The 16,507-nt window shown below is 51.2% G+C and overlaps 1 protein-coding gene across 1 annotated transcript in view; it reads right to left on the bottom strand.

Moving 5' to 3' along the window:
• Positions 1-15,469, bottom strand: part of TMEM132D (transmembrane protein 132D) — a 504,756-nt gene extending 489,287 nt beyond the window's left edge. Inside the window, exon 1 of the mRNA XM_079152482.1 lies at positions 14,762-15,469. Within this exon, the coding sequence (XP_079008608.1) occupies positions 14,762-14,840 (79 nt within the window). The 5' untranslated portion in view covers positions 14,841-15,469. The remainder of the gene's footprint in view (positions 1-14,761) is intronic.
• Between the last annotated feature and the right edge of the window lie 1,038 nt (positions 15,470-16,507).

Raw genomic sequence — 16,507 nt, forward strand, 5'->3', positions numbered from 1 at the left:
CCGCCCTCTCCTCAAGAGCACCCTGAGTGTGCAGCAAGGCAGACAGCAGTCTGGAATATTAACAAACACTCAAAAATGTAAATTCATTCACATCTTGCAAGGTATGTTATTTGACCAAAAGGAAGCAAACTAGAAATTGATATCAGAAAGATATCTGGAAAATCCCCAAACACTTCAAAATAAGTCACAAACGTGAAAAATATCTGGGCCAAAAAGGAAGTCACAAGCTGGGAGCAGTGACTCACGTCTCCAGCGACTCAGGAGGCTGAGACGGGAGGTTCAGGCGAGTTCAAAGTCAGCCTCAACACAAAGTGAGGTACCAAGTAACTCAGCCAGATCCTGTCTCTAAATAAAATACAAAGTAGGGTTGGGGAGGTGGCTCAGTGGTCAAGTGCCACTGAGTTCAATCTCCAGTACCAAAAAAATAAATAAATAAAATAAAATAATAAAAGGAAGTTGCAAGGGACATGAGGAAAAGCAAGCATCAATAGCCAGAAATAAAAGCTTGCCATGAAAGGTTGGAGATACAGCAAACACAGCACCCCAAGAGATTTACAGCCTGGAGGACTGTGTTGGAAAAGAAAAGTCTCCAAAATGGCCCCAGCTGGATGCAAAGAGCTGGATGGGCGGAGGCAGTCAAAGACAGAGCCACAGAAGGAAATGCAGAACATCGCTGCAGACATCAACAAAACCAAAACACAGGAAAGCAATAAATGAGATCAGAGAAAATGGAAAGCTGGCTCCTTGAAAGGATGGAGTGACTTCATAAGCCTCTAGGCAGATTGACCAAGGAAAAAAGAGAGAAAGGAGCTATTACTAATAGTAGAAATGACAAAGGGGACATCACTACAGGTCTGAAAGGCACAGGAAGCCAATAAACAACATTAGAACAAGTTTTTCCAAATGTATGACAATTTAGGTAAAATAAACCCTTTTGCATTAAAAAGCACAAAATACCAAAGTTCACCCACTATGAACAGATTCCAGGATTACTAGAGCCAATGCAATATCTTCCCAAAAACACATCAGAGGGGAGGAAATACTGTTCCTCCTGTTTTGTGAAGCCAGTTTTACTGTGTCACCAAAAGCAAAGACAGGGCTTAAGTAAGTTTCTGGAGAATATCTTTCCTGAATTTAGATACCAACACCTTTTACAAAATCAAGTACAGCAACATACATAGAGAATGATATATCATGACTAAGTTGGGTTTGCACCAAAGTACAAGGGTAGTTCAATATTTGGAAATAAATCAATGGAATCCACCTTATCCACTACCTAAAAAAAAAAAAAAAAAAAAAAAAACCATGGTCATCATAACCAAGGCAATAGAAGAATTTTGTGAACTTCAACACCATGTGTATAGAAGCTCTCAGCATCAAAAACATCACAACTTCATCTTCACAAACAGCATCTAAAGGACCTTCAACTAACATACTTCCTGGGTCAAATGGAATTCTGATGTTGGGAAGAGGGCAAGGATGTACACTCTCTCACTCTTATTTAACATCACACCAGCGTCCTAGCCAGTGCAACAGATAGGAGCAATGGGGAGGGGATGAAGACATAAGTACTGAAAAGTAAATAGCAAAACAATTCACAAGGGACCCAATTATCCAGGGGAAGTATTCCTAAGTTCCCAGCGAAGACAATTTACTAACATATATGAATTTAGGATACAAAGTCAATATAAAAAATAAAGAAATTTCTACATAACTGCAGAAATACAAATTCAAATTTTAAAATAATGATATATTCTCAATAGCATCCCAAAATCTGGAACACTGTGGCATAAATGTAAAAAACATGTGCAACATCTATATGCTGAAAAGTATAAAACAGTGATGATGAAAATCAAAGAAGATCTAAATAAACCAACAGGCATACCATGTTCATGGACTAGAGAACTCATCAAATGGCAGTTTTCATTTTTAACAAGGTGGGGGTTTTGCAGATTAAAAGCAGTTCTGATCAAATCCCAGCACATATTTTTATCTTAAGAAATTGGCATATTAGCTCCACTATTCATATTTCAAATCAGAACATAGTCACAACATTTTTGAAAGGGAATAAAATGAGAAGATTCACATTATCTAATTTCAAGATGTATTGTCAAGGAAATTAATCAAGACAGCCTGGTATTAGCTGAAAGACTGGATGATGGGGTTGTGGGGCACAAAATAGAGTCCAGAGTATACCATTTATGTTCAAACGATTCCAACAAAAATATAAGCCAATTTAAAAGAGAAATAACAGTCTTTACAATAAGTTATGCTGGAATAATTTATCATTCCTATGTCAAAAAGTAGCTCTTGACCCATGTGGATCCACACACAAAAATTAAAATAAAACTGATCATAAACCTCAATGAGAGACCTATAACTATTAAACTTCTGGAAGAAAACAGAAGAATAAAGCTGTGTGACCTCTGAATTGGCAAAGCCAACTAAGATACAACAACAAAAGCAATTTCATAAAAGAAGAAAAGATGAACTGGGCCTTCTCATAATAAAATGTCTGCTTTGCAGCTCAATAAATGATGTTATACTGAGAAAAATGTTTTCAAATCACGCATATGATAGAAGAATCGTATACAAACAATTCTCAAAACTGAATAGGAAGACAATCCACATCAGTTGCCTGTTTGAAAATAGCAAAGAATTTGAACACTTTTCCGGAGATCTACAGATGGCAACTAAGCACACTAGAAGCTGCTTAACACCATTAGTAATTAGGGAAATGCAAATGAAAGCCACAATGAGGGGCCATTACACACGTACCAGAATGGCTAAAGCAAAGTTCCAGCGTGAAAACATCAAGTGTTGGCGAGGATGAGCAGCAGCTGGAACGCACACGCTGCCGGAGGGACGCGCCAAATGGCCCCGCCGTTTGCAGAACAGTTTGGCGGATCTTACAATGTGGAACACACGCTTCCCATACGACCCAGCCACCTCCTCCCTAGGTATTTACCCACATAGAAATAAAAACATATGTTCACGCCAAACCAGGCAGTGGCTTCATCCGCAGCAGGCAGAGCGTTCCCAACCGCAGCGCCTTTCATCTGGTGAGGGACAAACACACCCGGGTACCTCCACATCCCTGCGTGCTCCTCGGTAATGAGGAATGAACTGCTGCACCCAGCAGCTGGAGGAATGCCGAGTGTTGTACCGGATGAGAGTGGCCAAGCTCAACAGGCTGCGTAGTATGACGCCGTTCCCATAGCATCCTGGGAGGAGCCAAATGAAAGGAAGAGGAGATGGGTGCAGGATGCTGGAACAATTTATCATTCCTATGCGAAACGTAGCTCTTGACCCCTGTGGGTCCATACCCCAAAATTAGCATAAAACCAAGGGGGAGGAGGAGGGGGAGGGAGAGGAGGAGGAGGGGAGGAGGGTGAACAGGAGGGAGAGGAGGGAGAAGGGGGAAGGGGAGGAGGAGAACTAGGGGAGGAGGGGAGGAGGAAGAGGAGGGAGGGGAGGAGGAGGGGAGGAGATGGTGTTTACTCACCTGACAAGAACAACGCAGTGGGGAAAGGCTTGATTTGGCTCGTGGTTTCAGAGGCTCAGTCCATGGCTGGCCAGCTCCAGTGCTCTGGGCCCAGGGTGAGGCGGCTCACGGCCGAAGGGCGTGGTGGAGGAAGCAGTACAGAATGGGAAGCAGAGGGAAAGCTCCCTCACCAGGGACTAAACAGAAACCCCAGAGGCACACACCAGTGACCTGCTCCTCCTGCCGCACCCACCTGCCCACCGTTACCACCCAGCAAACCCCTCTCAGGGGATCAATCCTCGGATTAGTTTCAGGCTCTTGCGCCTCTGAACTTTCTTGCATGGTCTCACACGTGAGCGTTTGAGGGACGCGGCACATCTAAACCACAGCGCATGGGGCAAGAGGAAACCGGGGGTCATGGAAACGCTCTGTAACTTGGGTGCGACGTGGTTACAAGACTACACACCGCTGTTGAAATCTGCAGAACCCACGCAACTTAAAGGCGAATGCAGCCGACTCACACTCTCCCCACCTGGGATCCGAGTGGCAGCCGGAGCTCACGGCCTCTGCTCCAACCCCACGGACAAATGGCTCCCTACGGCTCTGCTGCCTGCTCTTCAAACACCATCACACGTCTCAGAAGCACGGACGCTCAAGCTGCCCCTAGGACATCCTGCGTCCACTGTTCACCGCTGTGTTGTGGGCTGGGCATGGTGGAAAATCCCACAGGTGATCTGAATATGTAACCGACGTTATTTCCCCCGTTACTCCGAAAACGAAACTTTCAAAATGATGTACCCACTTGCACATTGTAAATGTGATTTCTGATATTTTTCATCAGACTTTCAATAGTTGCTAAGGATAAAGTTTCTGGTGTATTGTAAATCTTGACATTTTAAAATTTAGCTGTTACATCACTCTTTTAAATGTATCTATTGGAATATAAATAACAGAATGGCTGACACCCACCACCATCCATTTATAAAATCCACAAGAAAGCCTTCATTAACAATCAGAAATGTTACTTATTCTTTTTCTCCTGGAACTCCTATTTCCCTTCCCATTCTCCCACAGAACTTCATCCTAACATAATGTGCTTTTAACCTTGAAAGTAATGCACCCATCACGCCATTATTTCATTTTACGATATCTTCTGTGTGTTCCCATGTTCAGCTTTTTGAAGTTTCCTCTCACTGTGAGTCTCAGTGTTCAAAAGTTTCTTCAAGTGGGCATGATCGCAGTAGATTGCTACACAACCAAAATGCAAAACAGCATCAACGCATCATGTTTTAATAAATAAATGTCTTTTTAGAACAAAAACTACCTTTGTTGTAAACATGCCAAGTGGACCACAGGATAAAGTCTGCTTCCTCAACCACAGGAAGCCGCGAGCGGTACCAGCTGGAAGAGGCGTCCTTTCTCTTTAAAGTCGAACAAGTCATGTGTGCCCGAGATCGGACAGGTGACTGAGGACGGCCATCTGGATGGGTGAACTTCAAGACCCAGCACACAAAGACACTCACGATTTGGAAACGAGCCCTGGGAAACGCCCACTCCACGCGGAGCTCGGAAGGTCCTGCACCCCCTCCTTCCTCACACCAGGACAGGAGGCCACTGAGATCCACGCAGAGCAACAAAGCCGCACCAATCACAACCCGGCCGTTCCTGGGAACCACAGGTAAGCCTCACACGACAGTAAGTGTGACCCAGAAGGAACGGCAGGTGCTCACGTCGCCAGGGTCAGGAAGACTAGCCCGGAGAGCCACACCTTGGTCAGGGTGCCCGCGCTCTTGTCTGCCTCTTGCTCCCCCCTTTTGAAGGTCCCCGAGTACAGAGAACTGTCCCTCTCTCTAGGAAATACCATGATCCAAGCCCAGAGGCTGCGGTAACTAGGGAGAAGAGAGAGGCCACCAGAGCCGCTGTGCAGATGGCCGCCCTCCCTGCCTGGAGGTGGACGTGGGTAGCAGCCGGCGCCACTCACAACACAAGAGACACGGAAAGCCCACATTTGAAAGGCCATCTTGTGGCTTCACAAGGTGTTCAAGGTGTTGGTGGCGAAGACATGAAGGTGCTTGCAGACCCCGGCCGCGCCACCTGGAATCCTGCCCCCTGTCAGCAGAAGGCCTTGCCTCCAGCTGCTCTTTCCTACCGATGACACGTCACTCCACGGTTTCCCTGGCCTGCTGCTTACCTGCTTCACAGCCTTTCAATGTGCATGCTGTGCTTTTAAATGGGGAAAGAATTACAACGATAGTGTCCTTTTCCTATCAAGAAAATAAATCTCCATAACATATGCAGAACAATTCTGGGAAAATCACAGGCAGGCAGCGAAACGCGACTCTTGACCCAGAGCGCACAAGATGCTCTGTCCTTTCAGAGCGTAAGTGCCAGGCTGTCCGTAAGACCAGGATGTCTTAGAAACTATTCTTCTCATGGTTCCGAGGCTACATTTATCTGAACCGCAGGCAAAAACCAGCTTGCAAGTGTGCGCTACCTAATTAAGGACGTCAAGCAAGACACTATGTTGGAACTGGATATGCAGAACTTAGAAGGCAGAACCCATCTGTGGGCACATCCAAACCTTGGGCATTCCCTCCTATTGTTGACGCTGCCCCAAAAATGTACATAATAGGATATGAGCGGCTCTCTCCCCCTGCACACAGATCTCAGCAGTTTCGCGGATCTCCCGATTCAAAATATTGAATGCTTGTAAAACAAGCAATTGGTGTGTTGATGCTTGCTTTTAACAGCACATAATGCAAATATTTATTCACAACAGCAATCTCCATTGTGCATAGTTTTCACATCCAATTAAGGACTATGAAAAATTACCATCATTGGAAACAAAAGCTAACATTACATTTAAATCAGCATCGAAGGATGGAGGAGCTTCTGCGAGAGGGAGACACGCCACACTGGAATCGCCATTCGGCAGCCACGTGGCATCCCCTTGAAGGCTGAGAATCGGAGGGAGTTTGAGTATTTGGATCTTTGGTTTAAAACCGCAGCAGCTTTGGGAGAGGGGTGTCATTGCCTGGCTGACCACGCAGCATCAGCATCCACTGCCCCTCTGTCCACAGTATCACACCAAAATGCTGGTACGGCCCCTCCCCATGTCCACACGAGTGACCCGCATGGTGTCCCACGCCGGGCTCCAGTCAGTGCCCGTTCTTTCCCAGTGGACCTTTCTGGACTGAAGGAGCCAGGGTCCTCTGGACCTGGTGCGCAGGCTTCTCCGGAGCCCAGGGTGCTCCACCTCCAGCAGCCGCACCAAGGCAGAGTGCACAAGCAACGTAAGGTGGCGGCTGCGCCTGAGGCCAGCCCCTCCTGGAAAGAGGAAGAGCCGGTGACTCCGCCGGTCCAGACGACAGGGCCTGGGGTCAGAGGGCTGGTTTTTGCTGCTGCTGCTCCCAGCACCCAGCCGGGTCCTCGGGCGCACAGAGACCTCTGCACCCCTCACGCCATCCCATGAACCTCCGACGGGCAGAGTGTGCTGTGAGCTCCCAGGGCCCAGCACAGCTGGTGGAGAGGGAACTCCCGGCGTCCACCCAGCCCTTCCTTTTCCTGCACAATGAAACTTTTCTCTGTCAGTATTGCACGGCTCGACAGAGACACACGTACTGTCCGTGCCTCGGTTTCCCCCACCTAGTGGTGACCTCGTGAGGGAGGAGTTGGCCATGACACCTAAGTCCTCTGAGCCTGAAGCACTACATCCGCAGCAGGGGCTGCAAAGCTGTGGCTGAACAGACACAACCTCTTGGTTTCCAATACCTGTGACTTTCCCTGGGAGGGTAGTGGGTCCTGGGACTGAGCCTGAATGTTCGGTGGATGAGCCAGGCAGCAGGCCTCTGGGACTCAGGGGAGAAGCTCCGTTCCAAGTTACACACGCACCTGCTGCTCAGATGCAGTTCCACCACAGGGACGCCACACGCAGGTCCCGGACAGAGGGTCGTCGTCCCAGCTGGCTGACCTGCGTGCTTCCTGCTGCACCACAGGCACGCTGTCCCTCCAGAGCTCGAAGCCCACGTCTCCAGCTCCACATGGTGCTCCCTCGGGCCATCTCCCTAAGCGCTCCTCCGGAGAAATCCCGGGGCCGTGCTGATCTCCAGGGTGTTCTCGGACTGTTAGTTTTTCCTTCCCATCCTTGAAACCCTCACCCTCCAAGAGCCCAGTCAGGCCGAGGGACCAGAGCTTCAGAAGTGGGAGCATCAGAGGGCAGCAGCGTCCACCAGGGAGGCTGAGGGGTTGAAGGGGTCAAGGGAGGGGGTGGCTTCTTCCCACCCTCACTTCCAAATAATTTGAACTAGCTTAAAAAATAAAAGCAGTGGGATAAGATGACCAGGCAAGGAAGCAGACAGGAGGAAGATCAAGGGCAGGGGAACAAAATGGAGCCAGGGCAAAGCCTATTCAGGACACCAAGCTGGAACATCCACACTCAGCTGGCCGCCGGTGCTCGGGAGCCTGTTAGTCACAGCGAGGACCCACGCGGGACCACTTAGGAAGTTAGGTCACCTCACTTAGGGGTGAGGCAGAAGTGATTTCTCAGGACAAAGGCAGTTCTCCCCAAGATCTAAGGCCTAGGGAAACTTCCTCCACAGTTCATCGAAAGGAAAACCTGTGTTTCAACACTTGAAAAAGATCTTAAGCCAAAGCTTAACTCAATTTAAAGAGTTGTGGGAGGCTCTGGCTACACAGGTTTTTGACATGAGTTTGATTTGAGTGACCCAGTGGCTCGTTACGGTGGTCCCCTCCCCCTCCCCATGAATCCTCCTCCTCCTCCTCCTCTTTTCCTCCTCCTCCTCCTCTTTTCCTCCTCTCCTCCTCTCCTTCCCCTCCTCCTTGTCCTCCTCCCCCTCCTCTCTCTCCGGAAGCCCAAGCTGCTTTTGGAGCTGGGGTGTTCCCAGGCCCAGAACCCTAGGGTCAGCAGTTCCCACCTGCCTCATCCTTAGACCCTGCTGCTCACCCTACAAAGGTCTTGCAGCCTCTGCTTGGGGACATTCAAAACTGACATGATGGTTAAGGGGTCTGCCCTGTTTTTATACAACTGTGCTCAAAAAACAAAGACATCCTCCCGTTGGCGGGGGCTCCCACCTCAGGGCCTGCGCCTTGGTGCCCCTCAATGCAGGGCCATGCTCCAGGCTGCGCATGAGGGCTCAGAGGGCACTGGGCGCATCCAGTGAGTGATGGCCAAATGCAGCTGTTCCGAGACAGGAGGCCCCAGCTATTATGACGTCTGCCTTCCCCCACAAACTCACCCACATGGCTGGCCTGGTCCATAATTAAAACAGAAGCAAGGAGCAGTGAAATCCAACTGGCATCTGCCTTAAGGAGTGAACACAGAGTCCCATAAACATGACAACTTAAAGCCACTCCCATGAAAAAGTAATGTGACTCAGAACTGCTCGCGACGGACGGCTGCCTTGGAAGTGCATGCCCAGTCTCCTTCCATTCACACTCGAGGCAGAGACAGCAGCAGGGAGGAGGAAAGTGATAATGAAGTCCTCTCTCCAAGATGGCCTTTACCTCGGCCGCACTCACCCTCCCTGAGCTGAGAACACACACGGGATGGAATCTCCCTCCAGCGTCTGCACAGGGTCCTGTTCAGGTTCAAGGGCCTTGCTCCATGACAGACCCTGAGCCTGTGGACAGCGGGAGCCGGGAATGCTGTGCCTTCTGGGCACCTAAATAGGCCCTGCAGAGCAGTCTTGAAGACGCCTGGTTTCTGGCTGCTGGCTGCTCCCTTATTCTTCCCACAGCAGATTTTTGAAATGACAAAGTCACATAAAAATATTCTGAGTCTTTGGCCTCATTTCACCGCTCCAAGCTGGTCTCCTGTCCTTTTTGCTGGAGCCCCCACAGTGTTCTTTCCGTACGTCCCTCAGGCTGGCCGTCTGGCATGGAAACGTGAACTCCCCGCGTTCGCAGGACTGCGTCTCCTCTGCAAGTAGGAACGAGGCCTGTCTGTCTACATTCCCACCTTCCTCCCTCCTCCCTCGCCATTTCCGGGTGGCTACTAAAGAGCCAGCTACTCTTACTCCTGGGGGCCACCTCTCGTCTTGAGCTTCCCAGGACCCCAGAGGGTCAGGGAAGTGCATGGACAAACACGCCCAAGAGCCACCATTCATCAGGCATGTGTGCGAGCCCTTTGAGTGGCCCAGCCTAGGAGACCCCAAACACATCCCACGTTCCCGGGGACCTCTGTGACCCACACAACAGCCCTGGAATTAACCTCTACATTTCAGTCCATGTCAGGGGCTAATCCAGCTGCTGCCGGGAAAATCAAACCACAGGAAACTGACTTACTCACTGGTCCACACCTTCTGAGTGTCCACCACCACTAGACTCTGAGGGGCCTGCGTGGGAGCCTTGACCCACTGCACCCTCAGCAGGCCAGCTCCATGGGCTCCTGCCTGGCCAACCGGTACCCTTAGGAGCAACACCTGCCACTGTGCCCAGCCTGGCTGATGGGGGCCTCTGGGGCCAGAGCTCAGCCTCCACCCCCGGTTCCTCGCGGGTCTTGGACAAGGTGTGCAGCGTCTCTGAGCCTCAACCTCGCTGCCCCACTGGTTTATCTGCAGAGTCACAAACTCATCTGCATAAATCTCCCCGCACAGTGCCTGCCATGCAATAACCACTCAAAAACCCAGCCGTTCTTATTATTGAGCGGAGCGTTTCCTGCAGCACTTTGAATTACCGGAAAAGACAGCGTCAGGCCGTTTTACTGTCAGGCGGAGGTTCTTCAGGCAATATGTTACACTCTTAAGCACACTTAAAATTTTTATTGTGCATTTGTGATGTCCACAGCGCTATGCTAAGGAGGAATCAAAGATAGAAAGGAAGATAAATATTGCTTGCCCCGAGGTGAACTGGGAATTTTGAAGAGCATCTACAAAAGAGTTTGAAGAGGTAGACCCTTGAGGAGGGCTGGAAAAGACCCCCCGACCTCCACAAGACAACCTCCTGTGAGTCTCGGGAAACTGTGAACATCCCTGACCTTGGTAGGAAATGATGGCGAGGATGGGCCATAACTGCAATCCATGCCCCCTCCCAGAAGGGCAGGGGAGAGGGACACACAGCCACACCTGGGGGGAGGGGAGATGGCAGAGCAGCCCTGCGGGTGGACTGAGGTGGCCACAAGCCAAGGAGTACTGGCAGCTCCCACAGCTGCAGGAGGCAGGGAGGACGCCCTCCTGCAGACACCTTGGGCTCAGCCCAGTGTAGGACGTGGGCCCAGTGGCCTGCAGAATTTCTGTGGTTTCAAGTCCTCCTGTCTGTGGCCATTTGCTAGAGCCCCACAGGAATCGTAGACACCCTCTGATTTAGTCATCCCTGTCCTCCCTGATTCTTAACACAGTGGCCCAGCTCCTCATAAAGCCCGTCAAACAGTGACCATCGGATTTGCCACCCAGCTGGACAATTCTGAGGGAGCAGTGGGTGCTGACCCCTGTCCACCAGCTCTGTCAGGCCACCTCCCATCTTCTCCCTCAGACAGCAGCACGACCCTCTCCCAGTCCAGCCACACTGGCCAGCTTCAGCCCAGACAGGCCCCACTGCCCACTGCACTCCCTCTCCCTGGTGCTCCGAACGCTGGCGTTCCTGCCTCCAGAGACAATGCTGTCCCTCCAAGCACACACCATCGGGGTTGGTGTCCCTCTCTTCTCTTTGTGCAAATAACATTTTTCTCTGTCTCCTCCACACACCACAAGTTCTGAGAGGCAGTCACCAGATCTGCTTGGATTTTCTCCTATTATATTCTCTGTGTTCGACATGACTTAGGGTCACACTGTGATCAGAAGGGAGTAATCATTACAAAATAGCAAAGGGAGGAGACGAGGAACCAGAAGAGAAAAGGAAGCAGGGACAGCTGAACCACTGAGGTTTGTGCTCACGACTTAAACAAGGAGCACTGTGCACTCCGAAATCCAGGCGAACGACTACGCTGAGCTTCCAGCCTGAGGGGCTCTTGGCAGCCTGACCCCATGTCTTCAAAACACTTGGAAGTAGTTTCTGCCCACTTTTGTGGTCACTGAAAACACACAACCTTCCACATTGGATGGATGGATGTTTGGGAAGATGGGTTGATGGATGGGAAGATGGAAGGATGGATTAATGGGTAGATGATGGATGGGAAGATGGACAGATGGGAAGATGGATGGATGGATTAATGGGTGGATGAATGCATCAATCAGTGGGTGAGTGGATGAATGGATAGACGAGTAGATGGATGGATGGATACATGATTCGTAAATGATGAATTGGGAATATAGGGCAATGTAAGATTCTACAATAATGTATTTTTGGAATATTTATTTTGTTTATTCATTTGTTTCTTGGCTATTAAAGATGGAACTTAATTAAACATCTCAAACTTGAAATTCTACAGTTCTGTGCATTTAAGTATTTTTTAATATAATTATATTTTTGTTTAATTCCTTAATTCAGCAAAAAAGAAGAATTTAGCGGTCTCTCCATCCCCCAGACTTTTAATTTTTTTTTTTTTCAGACTTTTAATTTTGACAGGGTATGAATGTGAGCGATGAAGTCACACACACACACACACACACACACACACTTCCTCCTGGTATTTCTCCCAGCCTTAAGAACCCTGGCGAAGCTGCCACTCTAAACTGAAGCTCTCTCTGTCCCCCAGGGCTACTGGAGAATAAGGCAAGTGGACCCAGGAGGGAAAGCCTGCGTGGGGAGGAGACTCGCTGCCCTCGTGGCCAGCAGGCCTGGGACAGGCACCACGGCTTCTCTCCCAGGGTCACAGGTCCCTGAGCTGCTGCTTCTCACTAGGATTTGCCTGAGAAGGGTGCATGCAGGGAAAGATGGCCACAAGCAGCCCAAGGCCGTGACCTTCCTGCTTTGCATCTAAAAGTCGTCTTGCTCTCTGCTCATCTCCAGTCTTCCCGCTGAACTTTCTTCTTGGTTCACCCCCCTGACACCTGCCCCCACCCAGGAAGCTCACAGAGAAGCCTTAACCATCTGCTGGCTGGCACACCGGTGACCTACATCAGTCCCCAACAGACCGGAACTTAACAAAGAGACACAAGCCTCCAGGCAACTTAATGAATGGCCATTCTGCACAGAAGTTTGGGGACACGTGACAAGGGGTTGGTAAAACTTCCCTTCATAACACAACTCCTAGGTCCCAAAGAGATGCAAGTGCAAGGAACCTCCTTTTATCTGTATTTGTCTTCCTAAAACAGCTACATGAGGATAGGTTTGCTCTGTGACTAATCATTTTCTGCTCATGGAATTTAAACATGCATCAAGTCCAAGGGTGTTAGCCTGGTATTCAAGTGCACATTCTGTTTTATCCCAAGATTCTTATTTGGAATGCACAGAGACACTGGAGTAAAAACCGTAACATGCGGAAGCAGGTATTCAATAACTAACGACAGCAATGCCCCTCTTTCATCCAGCCCCAGACAAATCATGCATTTCAGAGTGCGTGCATTTACTTCTGACTAGCACCCTGTTAAATATGGCCAACACTTGGTTTCAGGCTGATCAGAGCTCTCACGTGGCCACAGAATCTCAGAAGGGAAGGAACTGGAATGTGCTGGGGGAGGACTGGCCTGTCCCGGGTGTGAGCCTTGCCGGTGTTCTCTGGCACAGTGTACAAGATCGCTGAAATCCTACCATGTGCTTGGCGGTGCTGAGCACGATGGGAAGTCCTCACACAACTGAGCCACTCTTGAACCGTCTGACTGAGTTGAGTTCTCTAGAGTCAACATATGGAAGTTGTCATCTGCTGCGTTTAAGAGTGTCATGCACAAGCTGATTTCTGGCCCCTTAAAGAAAAGGCTTCTACATCTACAGTACTTCACTTGGGGAAGTTTCCAGTGCTTCCACTTGGAAAAGTTCAAATGTATCTGGGAAATTCAGTTTTCTCTCGCTGCTCGATCTAATAAATCTGTAAGGGAACTATGTAAAAACACAGCTGTCAGGTCATCTTCGCAAAGCTACCCGCTGCCTTTCTTAACAAAATCTTGTTACTGCAGCATGAAAGCAGGGGCGCCCGTTCTTATTATAAAACCTGGTGACCACCAGTCCTGGCTGTCCTTGCCAGACAGGCTGTGGCGTGGGATGGACTTTTTAAACCTCAGGCCAGCCTGGACTGGATTCACAGAATTCACCAACCTCTTCTCTGATTTCCTGTGTACAGCACAAATTCACCAGCTCTGGGCCTCAGGATTGTTCTAACACATAATTGGGAGACCTGAGTCCATTTCAACTGCACTTGAGAAGACAGTGGAGTGGGTGAATATAAGATGTTCTTTCTTACTGGTAGCAGCACAAAAGCCCAGCAGGTAAACTCAAAATCTACCTGATCCAAAGCAACAGAGCTTGGATGATACTGGAAAAACTCAGGGAACAGAGAATTCACGTAATAGAAAAACACTCACTGTGCCACAACTGTAGACTCTGAAGTTTCTGAGAGAGATCTCATCCCGAAAATAATCACTGAAAGACACGTTTACAGGGTTTTGCCAGCACAGGCTTTAGACTGCTAAGCATCTCCGCTTTCTCCCAGTATGTGTCTCTGTAGGAAAGGGGCGCTTCATGGGGCAAACCACACATGCTGAGAGAGTCCCAATCACAAGAGAAAGAACAGCTGGTCCTTTCTACAATCTGCTCTGAGAACCACACAATTTCCCAGCAAGACTTTAAGGTCTGGAGGTTCTAAGCTCAGTCAGGGATGCTGGGGCCCCAGCACCGGGTGGCTGGAATGTCAACCTCTAGGGAATGTGGCTCCCAAGGCCACGTGCGGAGATCTCTGGGTGGGCTGGGGAGAGGAACTCAGGACCACTTCTTCAGAGCTGACCCCAGTCCTCTTTTTAGCAGCCTCCATGTACTAAATGGAATTCCCACATGACAAGACTGTTCCAAATTTATTTCTAAACGGACAGGTGCCTGCAGAGAAGTCAATTCCAAATTCCAAGGAGCTTACAGCTCCTTTCAGTCCTCCTTCCTGTCCTCGGTCAGCCCTCTGCCGGCCACCTTTTCTATCTAGGGCCCTACAACCTTCTTCTTACTGTCCTTCTGGCAACATTGCTCAATTCCCTCGGGTTCCTTTGCAGCCTTCCCTAGGGTATCCTAGCCAGGTCCTCCAAGGGAGGAACCTGCAGTCAAGGGGCCGCCAAGCACGTTGCCTGCCGCACGCGCGCCTGCACACACCCGCCGCGAACACCCACGCCCACAGCCACGCACTCTCCCACACACGCACTCCAAGCAAAGTTAGTCCCCGGGCCGAGGTGGTGGCGTCCTCACCTTTGGAGAAAAGGGCAGCCAGGCTGATGAGCACGGGGGACCAAAGGTGCCACAGCGTCCCCATCTCAGTCGGGCACATCCTGGAGACCCGGAGTGCAGATTTTCCGCTTCCTCCGGCACCGCCTAGGTGAAGAAGAGCTGCCTCCAAAACCCTGGAGGATCGGAGCCCGGCTGGATGGTGAAGGCGCAGGCGGCTAGGGTCCGGGACAGCCCAGGCGCCCTGCGCCCTCCTCCTGGCTGTCCATCTCCTGGCCGGGAGGCGACAACCGCGCGGGCTCTGGAGTTGCTCTCCCGAGTTCAACACGCGCGCAGGCAAGCCCCACCCCCTCCTTCACCCCCACCGGGATTTTTAAAAATGTTTAATCCGGGAGGGGTTTTTCCATTCCTGTTTACCCAAGTGAAGAGGGGCCCCGGTGGCCCAAGCAGGGCGCCTCCCGGCGCAGGGCTGGCTGCGGACGGGCTGGTGGCCGGGGGCTGGCTAGCGAGTGCGAGGATGGTCGGCTCCGCGGCGGGGCTGCCGAGCCCTGGGCTCAGGCAGAAGAGGCACGGAGGCCCCGGGGCGGGTGGCCCTGTGCGCGGGGCGGCCGGGGGCGCCCTGGCACGCAGCCCCCATCTTGGGCGACCGCCGCGCCCCGGGGCTTGTGCGCGCGCTCCCTGGCGCCCAAAGTTTGGTGGGTGCAGCTGCCCCCGAGCCGCCCCCGGCCCCGGCCGCCGCCCCGCGGGGCCCGGGCTTGCGGGGCTCTATGCGCGCCGAGCGCACGGCCGACTCCGCAGACGCAAGGCTCCAGCCGGCGACCGGGGGAGGCGCGCCAGATGTGCGCGGAGGAGGAACCGCTGGCTCGGGGACGCGGCTGTGCACCGCAGCTGCCGCCCGCCAGCAGGCGCGGTGGCCCCGCTCCACAAAGACTGCATCCGGAGCGCAGGCGATCGCGACAGTGCCCTGTGTGTGTTGGGGGTTTTGCCTTGAAATTTTGTCTTTTTTTTAAAAAGCCCCACCCTTTCAGAGTGACAGCTGTGAGCCCCAATCCGCAAAGTCAGTCCCACCTCCCCTGGTCCCCGCCCCCGCCCCCTGTCACCCTCACTGCGTGCGCAAACAGGAAAGGGCTATTGGGAGGTGGTGGACACCCGCCGCCTGGAGGCCTGAGAGAGAGCTGCCCCTCCTCAGAGAGGTGTCAAGAAGGGCCTCTGCTCCTCCTCCGTCCAGAACCTCTGGTTGCAAGAAGGTCCCTCGCCTGTGGGGAGCTGTGGATCCTCTCCAGACGTGGGCATGTGGATGTCTGCAGAGGAGCCCTCGCCAGCACTGGGTGTCTTCTAAGTGAGGAACCCTGTGACCCCTGAGGTTACACTGACCCTCAGCCCTATCCTGGAATGAACTCCAAGTCAGTGTCCCTAGAATTCCATCCTGACTCCCAAGCTGGCCCATTGGGAACAGGGAATAGATCCGTAGGTGGGGAGGACATTGCCTCAAGGAGGGAACAGACATGGTTATTCACTGATCCCTTCCTGAGTGACTCAGACACCCCATTCAAGATCCCTGGGCACCACCTTATGACTTCTAGCCCAAGGACTGTTCTGCTCCCAGGGAGCCTTGGAATTAACCAGAGCAGTAATCGGAGAGAGGCAAAGGAAAGCTCAGTGTCTCTCTAAAGACTTGTAAACCAACAGCAACCAAGTCAAACCAGATGAATTTGCCTCAGTAGGAAAAGCGGGTCACCCCAGCCGGACCCTGGTGCAGAGTAGTGATTC

The sequence above is a fragment of the Sciurus vulgaris genome (assembly GCF_902686455.1).
Source record: "Sciurus vulgaris genome assembly, chromosome: 8".
Lineage (NCBI taxonomy): Eukaryota > Metazoa > Chordata > Mammalia > Rodentia > Sciuridae > Sciurus > Sciurus vulgaris.